The sequence below is a fragment of the Lytechinus variegatus genome, chromosome 11 (assembly GCF_018143015.1).
Source record: "Lytechinus variegatus isolate NC3 chromosome 11, Lvar_3.0, whole genome shotgun sequence".
Classification (NCBI taxonomy): domain Eukaryota; kingdom Metazoa; phylum Echinodermata; class Echinoidea; order Temnopleuroida; family Toxopneustidae; genus Lytechinus; species Lytechinus variegatus.
In genome coordinates this window covers 787501-800217 of record NC_054750.1, presented here as the reverse complement: position 1 = coordinate 800217, position 12717 = coordinate 787501, and the positions used below count along the sequence as shown (strand labels likewise).

The 12717-nt window shown below is 36.1% G+C and overlaps 2 protein-coding genes across 2 annotated transcripts in view; both read left to right on the top strand.

The window, feature by feature from the left end:
- The first annotated feature begins 6123 nt into the window (after positions 1-6123).
- LOC121424282 (dynein light chain Tctex-type protein 2B-like) lies at positions 6124-7306 on the top strand. The gene has a single exon (XM_041619909.1). The coding sequence runs from the start codon at positions 6723-6725 to the stop codon at positions 7296-7298; it is 576 nt and encodes a 191-aa protein (XP_041475843.1). The 5' UTR covers positions 6124-6722; the 3' UTR covers positions 7299-7306.
- A 4909-nt stretch (positions 7307-12215) lies between these two features.
- Positions 12216-12717, top strand: part of LOC121424570 (alpha-N-acetylneuraminide alpha-2,8-sialyltransferase-like) — a 61590-nt gene continuing 61088 nt past the window's right edge. The window contains exon 1 of the mRNA XM_041620298.1: positions 12216-12560. Coding sequence (XP_041476232.1) covers positions 12558-12560 — 3 coding nt within the window. The 5' untranslated portion in view covers positions 12216-12557. The remainder of the gene's footprint in view (positions 12561-12717) is intronic.

Sequence of the window (12717 nt, the reverse complement as noted above, 5' to 3'; positions counted from 1 at the left end):
TGGGATGGATTTTGTCCTTCAATTTTGCATTAATTCACTCATGATCATGTTTTCAATAAGTCAAGCCAGTATCATGGTTATTGCATGCCCCTTGCATGCATCTTGATTAGTTTGAGTGTTAATCAAATTTCGTCTTTAATCACACGAATAAAATCGATGCAATCAATCAATCAATCAACCAATCAATCAATCAACCATCAATCAATCAATCAATCAATCAATTAATCAATCAATCAATCAATCAACCAACCAGCCAACCAGGCGACCAACCAGCCAACCAATCAATCAATCAATCAACCATCAATCAATCAATTAATCAATCAATCAATCAACCAACCAACCAGCCAACCAGGCGACCAACCAGCCAGCCAACCAACCAACCAACCAATCAATCAATCAATCAATCAATCAATCAATCAATCAATCAATCATTAAATCAATCAATCAATCAATCAGTCAATCAATCAATTAATCAAATCAAAAGTTTTAATAATTTTTTTTCTTTTATGAGAATGTGAGCAACATTGTGCCTATCACCTCGGGAACATTGTGGTGCTGACAAGAACCCTCAAATTCATTCAATCATCTGCTAAGTCTTTATGTATTCAGTGGGAACTTGTCATACAGAATAAATTACCTTAGCATGCTTACCTCAAATACCTTAAAAAAAAAATCCCTGCCCATATTAGAAACACAAACACATATAGTTATTACAGTGCACCCCCCTCCGGCCCACAATTCAGTGGGTGTTCCATAAAGCTGTTCGTAAGTTAAGAGCGACTTTAAAGGGGAATGAAACCTTTGGAAGAAATAGGCTTGTGTAGAAACAGAAAAATCAAAGAATAAGAATTTAAAAAAAGTTTGAGAAAAATCGGACAAATAATGAGAAAGTTATGAGCATTTGAATATTGCAATCACTAATGCTTTGGAGATCCTCCCATTGGCAATGCGACAAGGATGTGTGATGTCACTGATGAACAACTTTCCCTTTGGTGGACTATAAAATACCCTCAAAATGTCTCTTTTTGCTTTTTCTTATGATGATACAAACTCTCTATCCATGATGTATTCTTAAAAAATATGTATTACATGCCCTCATGTAGAAAGAACACATGATCTATGGATAGATGTGATAACAGAGGCAATGCAAGTGAAATATATACTAAAGTAATGGGGAGAGTTGTTCACAAGTGACATCACACATCTTTGTCGCATTGCCAATTTGCTATCTCCATAGCATTAGTGATCGCAATATTCAAATGCTCATAACTTTCTCATTATTTGTCCGATTTTTCTCAAACTTTTGTTGATCTGTTTCTTTGATTTTTCTGTTTTCACACAAGCTATCTTGTTCCCATGGTTTCATTCTCCTTTAAGAACGTCTGGTGATCCTTTCTTAAATTGAGTGCGTAAGAAAGGATCACCAGTCATTCTTAAAGTCGCTCTTAACTTACGAACAGCTTTATGGAAACGGCCCCTGATCTTCTAAAGTTTGAAAACTCTAAATTATCAATTGGCCTAATCGTCTACACCGGTTTTGTTAACTGTACGTTTGGTCACTGATAGCCCCGGGGGGCCACTTCCATTCACGAGTGGATACCATGCGCGACCATGGGGTCTCGAAAAGCACCCTAAACACGTAATTTCCATATTCTGAAAACGCACCCCTTAACAAGTATTGCCGTGTGAAACCCTACCCTTAACAAGTATTGGAAACAAAACGATACTCTTGGCAAATATTCCCTGAAATGAACCCCTAAACAAGTACAGGAATGTTTTATTGTTACGGGTCCTTCGGTCGTCTGCTTTACCTTATTTGGTTTAGTACGACCCCACCTTCTACACCTCGCGCAAATCGGACTCTAAACACGAAGTGTTGGGGCAAAAAGGACATCCTTAATAAAACATTTTAATTTTGTTTTATCATCCCCGCAAATTCGACCCTAAACACGTAATCTTCATAGCGAATTAGATACCCTTTTTTCATTATTTTTGTGTTTTTGACACCCTTTTCACGTTACGTACGTAACGTGCCCTGTCGTGAAAAAGACATCCTTTTTACGTGTTTTTTTGGTCGCGCATGGTATCCACTCGTCAATGTAAGTGGCCCCCCGGGCTGATAGCCCATCCTACACAGGGTCGTGGGAACATTTTTAGGGGGGGGGGGGGGGGGGGTGCTGAAAGGGATGGAAATTTGGCAAGCCAAAAAAAAATGATGTCATTTTCAGCCTTGAAAGTTTGACAAGCAAAAATAAGAAGATAGAAACAATATTTAACTACACAATAGGTAATTTTAAACACATTTCTCCATTTTGTCACACCTATACCTGAATTCCAGGAGTTGTTGTGCACGGAGAATAACACACGCAGCAACCTCCCCAGGAAAACGCCGGGTGCACAGGGAAAAGGGGCACCTTTTCTTTCGAAAAAGGCATTTTTCTTAAAACAAAGAAAAAAAGACCTATCTACCACACTCACATCATTCAGGGAACTTAATACAAATACGGAGGGGGGGGGGGGTAATCTAAAGGCAACCGCACACCTTACGATTGGTCTGCGACCCGATTTCAGAATAAAATGTAGTAGAATTTGATGCTAATATTGAGAATTGGAATATCTTACTTTGTAATGTTCTGAATCATCTTGCGAATACCTATCTTAAAATCTGTGACTAAGCTATCATTATTCTGAGAATAAAAACAAATTTAATGAGTCGTAATGAAGTCATAGCAGTCGGACGATTGGCTACGAATTGAAACTAATTGGCCTTTACTCTAAAAAATAAAGGTTTGCAATCTTTCAAAATGGTTATATTAGTATTCTTTCAATTAATTTAAACCTCAGATAAAATGATATGTTCCATTCACATGTTCAGAAAATGAGCAAAATGTGATTTGTTCCAAAAATCGGATCGCGAACAGTCGTAAGGTGGCCTTAAGAAATCCTAAAGGGATGAGATATGCAAATTTGCCCTATTTTAATTTTTTTCCAATGGCTTCTTTTCTGAATGTTGGTCTATCAAAATCGTATGAGTAAAGACACCTTCAGGCCTGGAAACTAGTCTGCAGGCACAGACCCTGATTGAAACTTTGATCAACAAGTGTGTCTCCGCCCAAAGACTAGCACATACAAAACTTGTTGTTTCAATTCTGAGCTAGAGGGCCTTCAGCCTTCTTCTACTGTCTTGTGTTGAGTCAGAAAATGACCATTTTTGCCACTGCTTTGATTTGGAGCCTTCTTTGTGAGGATGGAAACTTGTTGTTTTATAGCTTATACGGCGCGTATCATTCACTAGTGATTATTTGCGCCAAATATTCACTATTCACTTCCATGCTTACACAAATTGAACCAGGGGGCATGAATAGGCTGCAGTTCAAACCCTTAAATGTCATTGTATTACCCATTCCCATAATTTCATACAGTCCTATTTTTTGCATTCTGTTCTAAAACATACACGTTTGATAATAGAAAACAATGACTAGATACCCAAATCGCATAAATAATTTGAACGAACTCACTATATAAAATATAAGTTGTCCGTAAAAAAACACACTCTTTTTCGCGCCCGATGACCGCCTTGTTTCTTTATTTAGCGTTCTGCTTTCTTCTGATTCAGATTTATTTCCAACAGAAATGACATAAATATTGATACAAATCTTTTTTTCTTATACAACAAATATTTACAATACATTAATGATAATCATGATAATCAACATATAAAGATAATGCGAAACATTTTGTAGACAAATTATAATATACAGTTTGGATAGAAGAAAAGTATTTGTGGAAATGGGGGATTTACTGAAAAGCATAGCTTGTGAACCCCCCCCCCCCAGGAAGATAAAAAGAGGAGAGAGGGAGAAAGAGAGATCGAGAGAGACGCAATAGTTGCTATTTGCCTACGGAGATTTACTGAATAGATTAAAAATAACAGGATAACTTAATACAGAACAAGACAAAACGATAAAAATGTTAAAATAAAATGAAACAAAAAACAGGACGACAGAAGGAGATATAAATATAAATAGAATCAGGAAAAATTACGACCGAAAAGAGAGGATAAAACAAAATGATAAAGACAAAAACATAACTTGAAGTCTGAGAGGAGATGATAACGAGCGAGAATTAGGAATAAAGACCTCGGTAGGATTTAAGCAAGAAGTTTTTCAGTTTTCTTTTAAAAGAATGTATGGAAGGGCTGTTTTTTATGTTATTGTCGAGGGAGTTCAAAAATCTAGGGCCATCGAACATAAAAGTACTCTGCCAAAAAAGTTATAAACCGGGGTAAACGAAATTCGTTAGACTGCCTAGTAATTATGAAAAGACCGATTAAGAGAAAACATAGAATCAAATACACGTGGAAGGGTGTTTTTGTCAAATTTAAACATAAATTGTCCTAAATGAAATAAGTATAGGCCGCCCCTCTTCAGCAATTTGCTATGGCTGCAAGTGTATATCGCATAATCCATTTCAAAATATGATTCGCCCCTTTTGCTACTTCCTCTTCTTTTTTTGATAATCATGATAATGAAATTGATCCCTTTTAACATCCAATTAAATGCCCTATTTTATAAGCCCATTTTTACTTTTGATAAATGCCCCTTTTCGTTTCTAATTTGTTCAACATGTTAATGTTTTGATGTTTTAGAACAAGCTTCTATTATGTGATTCTAGAAAAACACATTTCAAATAAATGAATTTCACAATATCTCGATGAATACGAGGTTGTTGCTATATTCGAAACAACACGCGGTAAGCGTGTTCAGTATACTCCTGACATTATAGAGATCCCAGGCACCTATCAGAAAGGGTCCTTCACAGGTGAAAGATGCATAGAAAGCATTCATGAGCCCGGGCACTTTTCTTGTGTAAAAGGGGACACTGATTCCAGAAAGAGTATTTGAAGGCAAGGCCTTGCTCACACATTAAACGGGACCTTCTAAAGTGAAAGGGGAACAGAAACCGAGAGGATTGTTTATGTTGATGTAAAAATTGGCACCTGCTAACACAGTAAACTTGCTAAAAAGGGTCGCTCCCATGTGAAAGGGTCACATAACGCGTTCGAGAGGGGCATTTGTCGTTAAAATTGGGGAACGCGGTCCCTGCCCTCACTTGTGGCTTTATTTAGCAGCACTGGCGTACAGATAATGGGGGACAGGTGGGTTAGCCCACCCCTCCCATAAGAAGAAAAAAATAATGTCAAGAAAAATCAGAAAATTAAGGAGAAAGGGCTAAGTTTGATATTGTTTTACGATTATTGTGTCGGGGGGGGGGGTTAAATCTAAAGATGAAAGTTTTGATGAATCACTTCGCTTTCTCGCAGCCGTTTAGAAAATCTCCCCGTCTCGAAATATTATGCCCCCCTCAAAAAAATTATCTCACTTCTCCCATTGTTTAGCAGCTTATATCGATATTTCAATTTCAACTTCGGCAAGTAGAAGAAGTATCAAGCATCGTAAAATTTGTTATTTTTAAATTAAGTTTGTCTTTAATTTCGCACTCTCCCAGTTTCACTCTGAATGTACATTTTTTTGGTATATCGTTGTCAATAACATAATGCAGAATGTTCATCTTTGAATCACTCAGATATTATCGATCTATTTTCTTTGTAAAATGTAATCTTTCTAATAATCAACACATTGAGATTGTCATATGAAAGGGAAACCGCAAAGAAAATGAAAACAAATGACACAGTTATAATTTGCCTGGGAGACTGGGCAGGAGGAATAAGGCTTCATGTTGTTTCGTTGTAAGAGGGTCAAACCGTGTGAGCATTATATAACGAATCCTATGTAATGCGTAAACATGGAAAGCGAATATCTGTGGAGAATTGATAAAGATGAAGACAGAAAAGAGAAGTTTGTATATCTTGAATTGTGCCTCATTATTTGTTCAAGATCTCCTCGCCCATCGATTAGTTGTACTGTAATCTGATTCGAGATACTCCACAACGGGGTGCCAGAAATATACCTATTGTTCACTCCCCTTACATAATAGTTTTGTTCTGGGGAGGGGTTTTGACCAATCGAATCTTCCATTATGGGAGAGATAATAGAAATGGGGGCAATCGAAGCGAAAAGGATAATCTCAGTATTGATGGACGTTAAATGGAAATGTGGGGCTATTCGCGCTAAGTTGGCAACGGGATAAACATAACGTTCTCTTTAAGAAAACTCGTCAACAGCTTGTTAGCATAGCAGTTCTATAGTTCTATATTTACCTCCAGTGCATTAAGTGAGTGTTGGAGGCATTAGTTTCTCTTTCTAACAGTGTCAACCCATTTCTCGTGAAATAGTCTGGATACTAAAAGGATAACAACCTAATTAGACAAGTGGAATCTAATTTCCAAGACTGAGTATTGAATATTCTAGTTCTTTCGTTATATTCGTCGGCATGGACGTTTGACAACTGCTTTTATTATTCAGTTAACAGTACAGATAACGCCAGACCAGCAGCACAACTGAGTGCTAAACTTGAACAAAATTGTTAAACCACAATCTGTGGTTTAGAGAGGCAATGTGACTTTATTCAACGGCTCATTACGTTCCATGGTTAGTGATTAACACTGACATTGAACAAAGTGCATTGATTTGGGATTTCTAATCTGAGTGGATCTTTTATTGTGACGAGGACCACTTAAAGTGGAAATTGATATAAATTTTCGAAGTCCATCTAGTTTCTTCTGATAATACTTCTTGAAGACTAAGAGAGTATAAAGCACGATGTTGGCCAAGAAGCTCTTGAAGATTGTTCGAGAACCATCTGCCGTTTCCCAGAAGAGTGGTGAAGGCAACGATTCCAGTGGCGACGGAACCATCTCAGAGACGAGTGTGACCTCTACCAGACTCGGTGGCCTCTCTCGGAAAGGTTCGGTGTGGTCACAGGTGGCCAAGAAACTCTCGCAGAAGGAAACGCAGAAAGCCCTGGTGCCACGCGTCAAGTACGAGAACACCTATCAACTCTCCCCGGACGACAGCTGCAAATTTGACGCCACCAAGGTGCAGAACTTCGTCGAGGAACTCCTGGCGATCCGCCTGAAAACGGAGGAGTACAACCCAAGGACGGTATCTTCCCTGACGACGAACTTGTCGGACGTCATCAAGGGGCGTATCAAGAAGATGGGGTTCAAGAGGCACAAGATCGTCTGTCATCTTGTTATTGGAGAACAGAATAGTCAAGATGTACATGTCACAAGTCGCTGCGTCTGGGATACCAACACGGATAATTCAGCGACGGCAAGGTACTCGAACACATCACTTTTCGCCGTGGCGACTATTTTTGCTGTGTACTTTGAGTAAAAAAAGAAGATCACCAGAACTGAAGTGATAATTGCAGAGAACATGATCTTGAACCGATCACGATACCGGAGCGTGTGACGCATGGGGATGTGCCCTTTAGGTTGGACGTCTTGGTGAATGTTCCTCGGAATATTGAAATGACAATTAATAACAGTGGCAGATATTATCTACAACTCTTTTCTGTACAGTGTTGTACTATTGTTACGTTCGTGGAATTGTTGCATGGGGTATCTTTCCACTGTCAAATACATCATTACAAACTAGGATGAACTTTCCATTAAACAGCCGTTGGTGGCATATAGTTTATGAAAATAACCTACATCATGATGTTTTTAGTAATATAATTATGTTCTCATTTAATGTCTTCTAAATTCTGAATTGTAATGTAGCAAATTATTTGTTCAAATCATTGTGAAATCGAATACTTGAATTGTAATTATTCATGATATTGTCTATAAGAAGCTAGATTTTAATGTTATATATTCCGATCTTAAAAAATTATATATAAGACTTCCGATTCTTGTCTCATTAAAGTCGCCAGCAAGAAATATAAGCAGAGCGCCACCTTTTTTTTTTTAATTCATTCTGGCATGTAAGTTGTTTAAAGTTGGATAAAGTTAATAACACATTGAAATCAATTTGGACTAATTTGAATTTGATTGACAAATAATGCAGAAACGAAAAAATACATTGAATGATGCATGAAACTGTCTTTGGCTAAGAACCCTGATTTCCTAACTGTATCCGACTCAAGATCAGGAAGTCACCTAAAAACAAGCTTTGCCAAAATTTGTATTTACACAATCTGAAAAACGACTCTTGCGACTTTAAAAAATTGTCATTTTTATTCAATCTTTGATTACTCACGCATGACTAGACCGATCAATCTCATTTTCACCAGAAGTTGCTTAATGACTGTAAAATAATATCTACGAAAAATCATATTTCAAAATTATTCCGTTCAAAAGTTAAAGCAATTTGATTTAGGGGGACTTACTTTTTTTGTTGTGTATATCATGTATATATAATATAAGTTTCTTTATATTATGTCGAAATCTGTACAATGTTTTTTTGTATGTAACAAGGTGCTCAAAAGTAAGTGAATCCCAACAGAAAATGAACATAATTATTTAAAGTGTTCAAGTTCTATAAAAATGTTTTAGATATTTAATTGTGAAGTCAGATGATAAAACATAACATTCAATAAAGTTTGTTTTTCTGGGCTCGCTGAACATGATTTGCAGTGTTGTCTCCAATGAACGTTCAGCATGAAAGAGTGCATTTTGAGATGGGGTTCACTAACTTTTTAGCACGCGGGCTGTATATGCCTGGCCCTCTCAAAGTTTTTGTCTCATTACGCAATTGCTTTTATGAAAAAGCTCCCGGATGTATATCAAAAGAATCAACAGATTATAATTATTGAAGGCATCGCTACTTTTTGAACTTTGAGATGGCTTTGGGAAATATACTTAGGAATACTTCGGGAATATCCTGAACGACGTCATTATGACTCTGTATTCAGTTCCAAATTCATTCTCCTCTTTAGATTAGCCGTATCATATTTAAACCAACATTGAAAAATACATTTACCAAGCAGGCAGACAGCGTGTGTGTAGGTCCTATTCCTAATTAATTTGTATAGATGCATATAAGCTAATATAGCTTATTTTTAATCAAATAATGATCTATAGTTAAATCGAATGATATATCCTTAATGAATATCATAAATTTTCTGAAAATGTATTTTGGCTGTATACATCTGGAATCGAATCGGCTGAATATGAAACAAAGAAAATTCGAAGATAAACATGGCGGTTAAGAAATTTGTCTGTTAGAGTTGTTTGACTTTTTAAATCACACGCAGAAATAAAAATATCAACAAAAAACACTGTATATAATTTTATTCATTTCGCCTACTGACATTTTGTTGCTATTTGATTGGTCGAGAGTCCTTCAGTAGTAGTAGTAGTAGTGGTGGTATTATTTTTATTATTACCATTATTATTATTTGTAGTAGTAGTAGTAGTAATAGAAGTAGCATTGGTGGTGGTGGTAGTAGTAGTAGTAGTAGTAGTATAGTAGTAGTAGTGGTGGTGGTGGTATTATTATTATTATTAGTAGTAGTAGTAGTAGTAGTAATAGAAGTAGTATTGGTGGTGGTGGTAGTAGTAGTATTGTAGTAGTAGTAGTAGTAGCAGTAGTGGTGGTAGTAGTAGTATAGTAGAAGTTGTATTGTAGTAGTAGTAGTAGTAGAAGTATACAAGTAGAAGAAGAAGTAGTAGTAGTAGTAGCAGTAGTTGTAGTAGTAGTAGTAGTAGTAGTAGTAGTAGTAGTAGTAGCAGTAGTAGTAGTAGAAGTAGTAGTAGTAGTAGTAGTAGTAGTAGTAGTTTTAAGGAGGCTTCGATCAGCTAAGCTTTAGTCGCAGCGCCCGGGTCGATCATCTACGCGAAGCGACGACGCTAGTGATGTAGATGACCAATCGACCAATCAAACTGTTCATTTCACCCAACATTTTTAAATTGGTTAATCTAGCAAGATTGCGATCGTGTCAAATCAACACTTTTACAGTGAGAAATATATATCAACCATTTTCCTACCATTGATACAGGTAGCGTTTTCCTATTCCAGCAATATTAAAGGTGTTGGATTTAACATTTCATTTTTACGCGTGCATATCTTTAACATAGTAACACTCCTTGAGCCGTTTCTTAATTTTATGATGCTACGTTTTATCCCCCCCCCCCCCATCTTAAAAGATAGGAGGGATAGTGAAAGAAAATAAGTTGCATGACGAAGTACACATTTTTACATAAAATTAGCCAAGGATAATTTTTTTTTTCAAAGCACCGGACACCAAAATGTCTAAGCTGATGTCTGGATTATTACGATTTTTTCTTTGTAAATCTTTTTGAAGTAACAAACGTCCTTGAACAAATTATTGATAAATCTTATATGGGTATTGTGATGAAAGAAGAGGAAAAGAAAATAATCGTAACGAAAGTTAATGTTTTAACGTCCGAATTCTAGTCATACCCCCTCTATCGACAGTATTGCATACATGGTTCGATTGTACTTGAAATGAGCTATGTTTTTTTTTATCAGGGGTTTCTGTATTTTATTCATAAATCAATAATAAATCAACATGTTCATATAATTAACAAACATATATGAATACAATTAAAGTGTGACAATTCTCCACTACATTGTAAATAATGCTGAAAATACTGATAATCAAATTAAACATAATCATGTGACATACAGTAGTGAGTTCGGTAAAATACAGGGGCCAGCTTTTATATTTTTTGGAAGATTAATATGGCAGTTTTGAATATACCAGATTATCTGAATTATTATTGCTTATTAAGTTGTCTTTAAAAAGATGGGGGTCATTTTTTCACCGAAATCATTGTTTTTCTTTGAATAAAAATTTTCCACATGCGTATGGTTCCAATAAGTCCCCTGATATGCTTGCTATAGTGGAATTAAGTTAGCTCCAATATTTTCTGATATATTTTCTGAGGCGATATTTTCATATTCAGAAAATTCTCGATGCAAACATTCGTATACAGAATTTTGTCTATTCCAAACTCACATGCTGTATATCATATCTTAATAACTAGTTCTTATACAACTTCATTTTCATTGAAGTTATTAGGCCTAGTGTATATCAAGTGATTCCGTTCTGATACCGGTATAAGCCCAACCTAAATCAAGTGGTTCGATCTTTTTTGTATGTCTTCGTTCATCCCTGCAAGGCTTCAAATTAGTTTATAGATTGAAACCGATATCTTGGCCTGATAATCATCCAAATTCACCCAGTGATAATGATTACTTAATATGATTTGGAGTATATCTATATATCTAGAGCTATATGCCCAGTAGAAGGTTAATTATTGTTATCTCTAGCGTAGACTAAATCTTGATCTAGAGTAGATGTAAAGCTAGTTGATTATTCATTGCTCCCACTTCCATCAAAATCCCTCTCCCGGATTTATCCTTAAAGCCTTATTATAAGAAAGTGTATCGTTGATCAGCATTAGGAGATGTAATGTAGAGAAGAAATGTAAGTTATTGTGATGAGAGTTTGAATGTATAATGAGAGTCTGAAAAAAGGCCATTGGTGTTGTGTAAGGTTTACACTTGAGAAGGAAAAAATGAATTACCAGGGAAATCCTCATTGTAAGAGGATAAGGTATATAATCAATAAAGCGTAAGATGGATTTATAAAAAAAAATATAGCAAGTAAATTCATTTATGTAATAGAATTGAAAGAAACAAACACAACAAATCATAGGTCATAATGGATTTAAAAAAAATTGCACACTTTCCTAATCTGTTAATCGTGTTAATGATGTTATTCTTATGCTATTGTTTGTCTTGCCCTTTCTTGTCTCTTGTTTGTTTTGTCATATATGTCTTGTTTTTCCTTTTTTTCTTCTTTATGTCTCTAAAATATGCGTATTATGGCGGAGACCTCTCTGTGTAACTAAACATGTATCTACCTGGTCTGCAGTTGAAAGAACACCATGCAGTCCGATCTCCATAATTTTCACTTCTTCCTTTTTGGTTCTTTCTTATTATAATGCATGTGTAACATTAAGATCCAATTTAATTTAACATTTTCAAGGGGAATCTACGCAAGCATCTCATTAAGTGGACCCCCCTCACTCATTTCCATGTGCTTTGTTTCACAGTACTTTTCCTTAAAATGTCAATCCATTAATTTCTATCTGATTTATATTACTTGGTATTATTTTTGCATGAACATGAGGGAAAGAGGGAGGGGGAGAGAGAGGGAGAGAAGGGAAAAGAGAGGGTGGGGGGGGGGGGGGAGAGTTAGAATAGGGGGTCGGAGAGGCAGATATGAATAATTTCTTCGATGCGAACAACCATTGATTAGCACACCAAGAACGCAAGTACCCGCATAGAATCTTGCGCTATAAAGAGTCTACAGTGAATGTAGAAAAGATGACACCGGTAAAATCATGAGTGCAATGGAAAAATATGGAAATGGTCTTCTGAAATGTATATGACTTATTTGACAGTGGAGCGCTCATTGTTGACACAACGCCTGATGAAACCGGTGAATGCTTCCTACTTCGAGAAGACGGTTAAACATTTATGATATATCTTGTTTTCATCTTGGAGGAAGAAGAGCTATAGAGGTTTATAGTGAAAATGGTTTATATGCCTTGCTATTTATGGACCATTGATCGTCTTGATTACTCTGAAATAATCTGGGAGTAAAACTCCAAATCGATGGTAAGTAAAATTCTCTATCTCGCCATTATTTTAAAGACAGTTGACAAGGATATGACTTTCTTGTTTGTCCTTGCAAGATTAGTAATTGAGTCAAATCAAATCTTTTGTAGTCATATTTAAGATTTTGGTGTAAAACATGAAGTAACACCATGACCTG

Coding starts and splice junctions, on each gene's coding strand:
- LOC121424282 (XM_041619909.1), top strand. CDS start 6,723: ATGTTGGCCAAGAAGCTCTTGAAGATTGTTCGAGAACCATCTGCCGTT.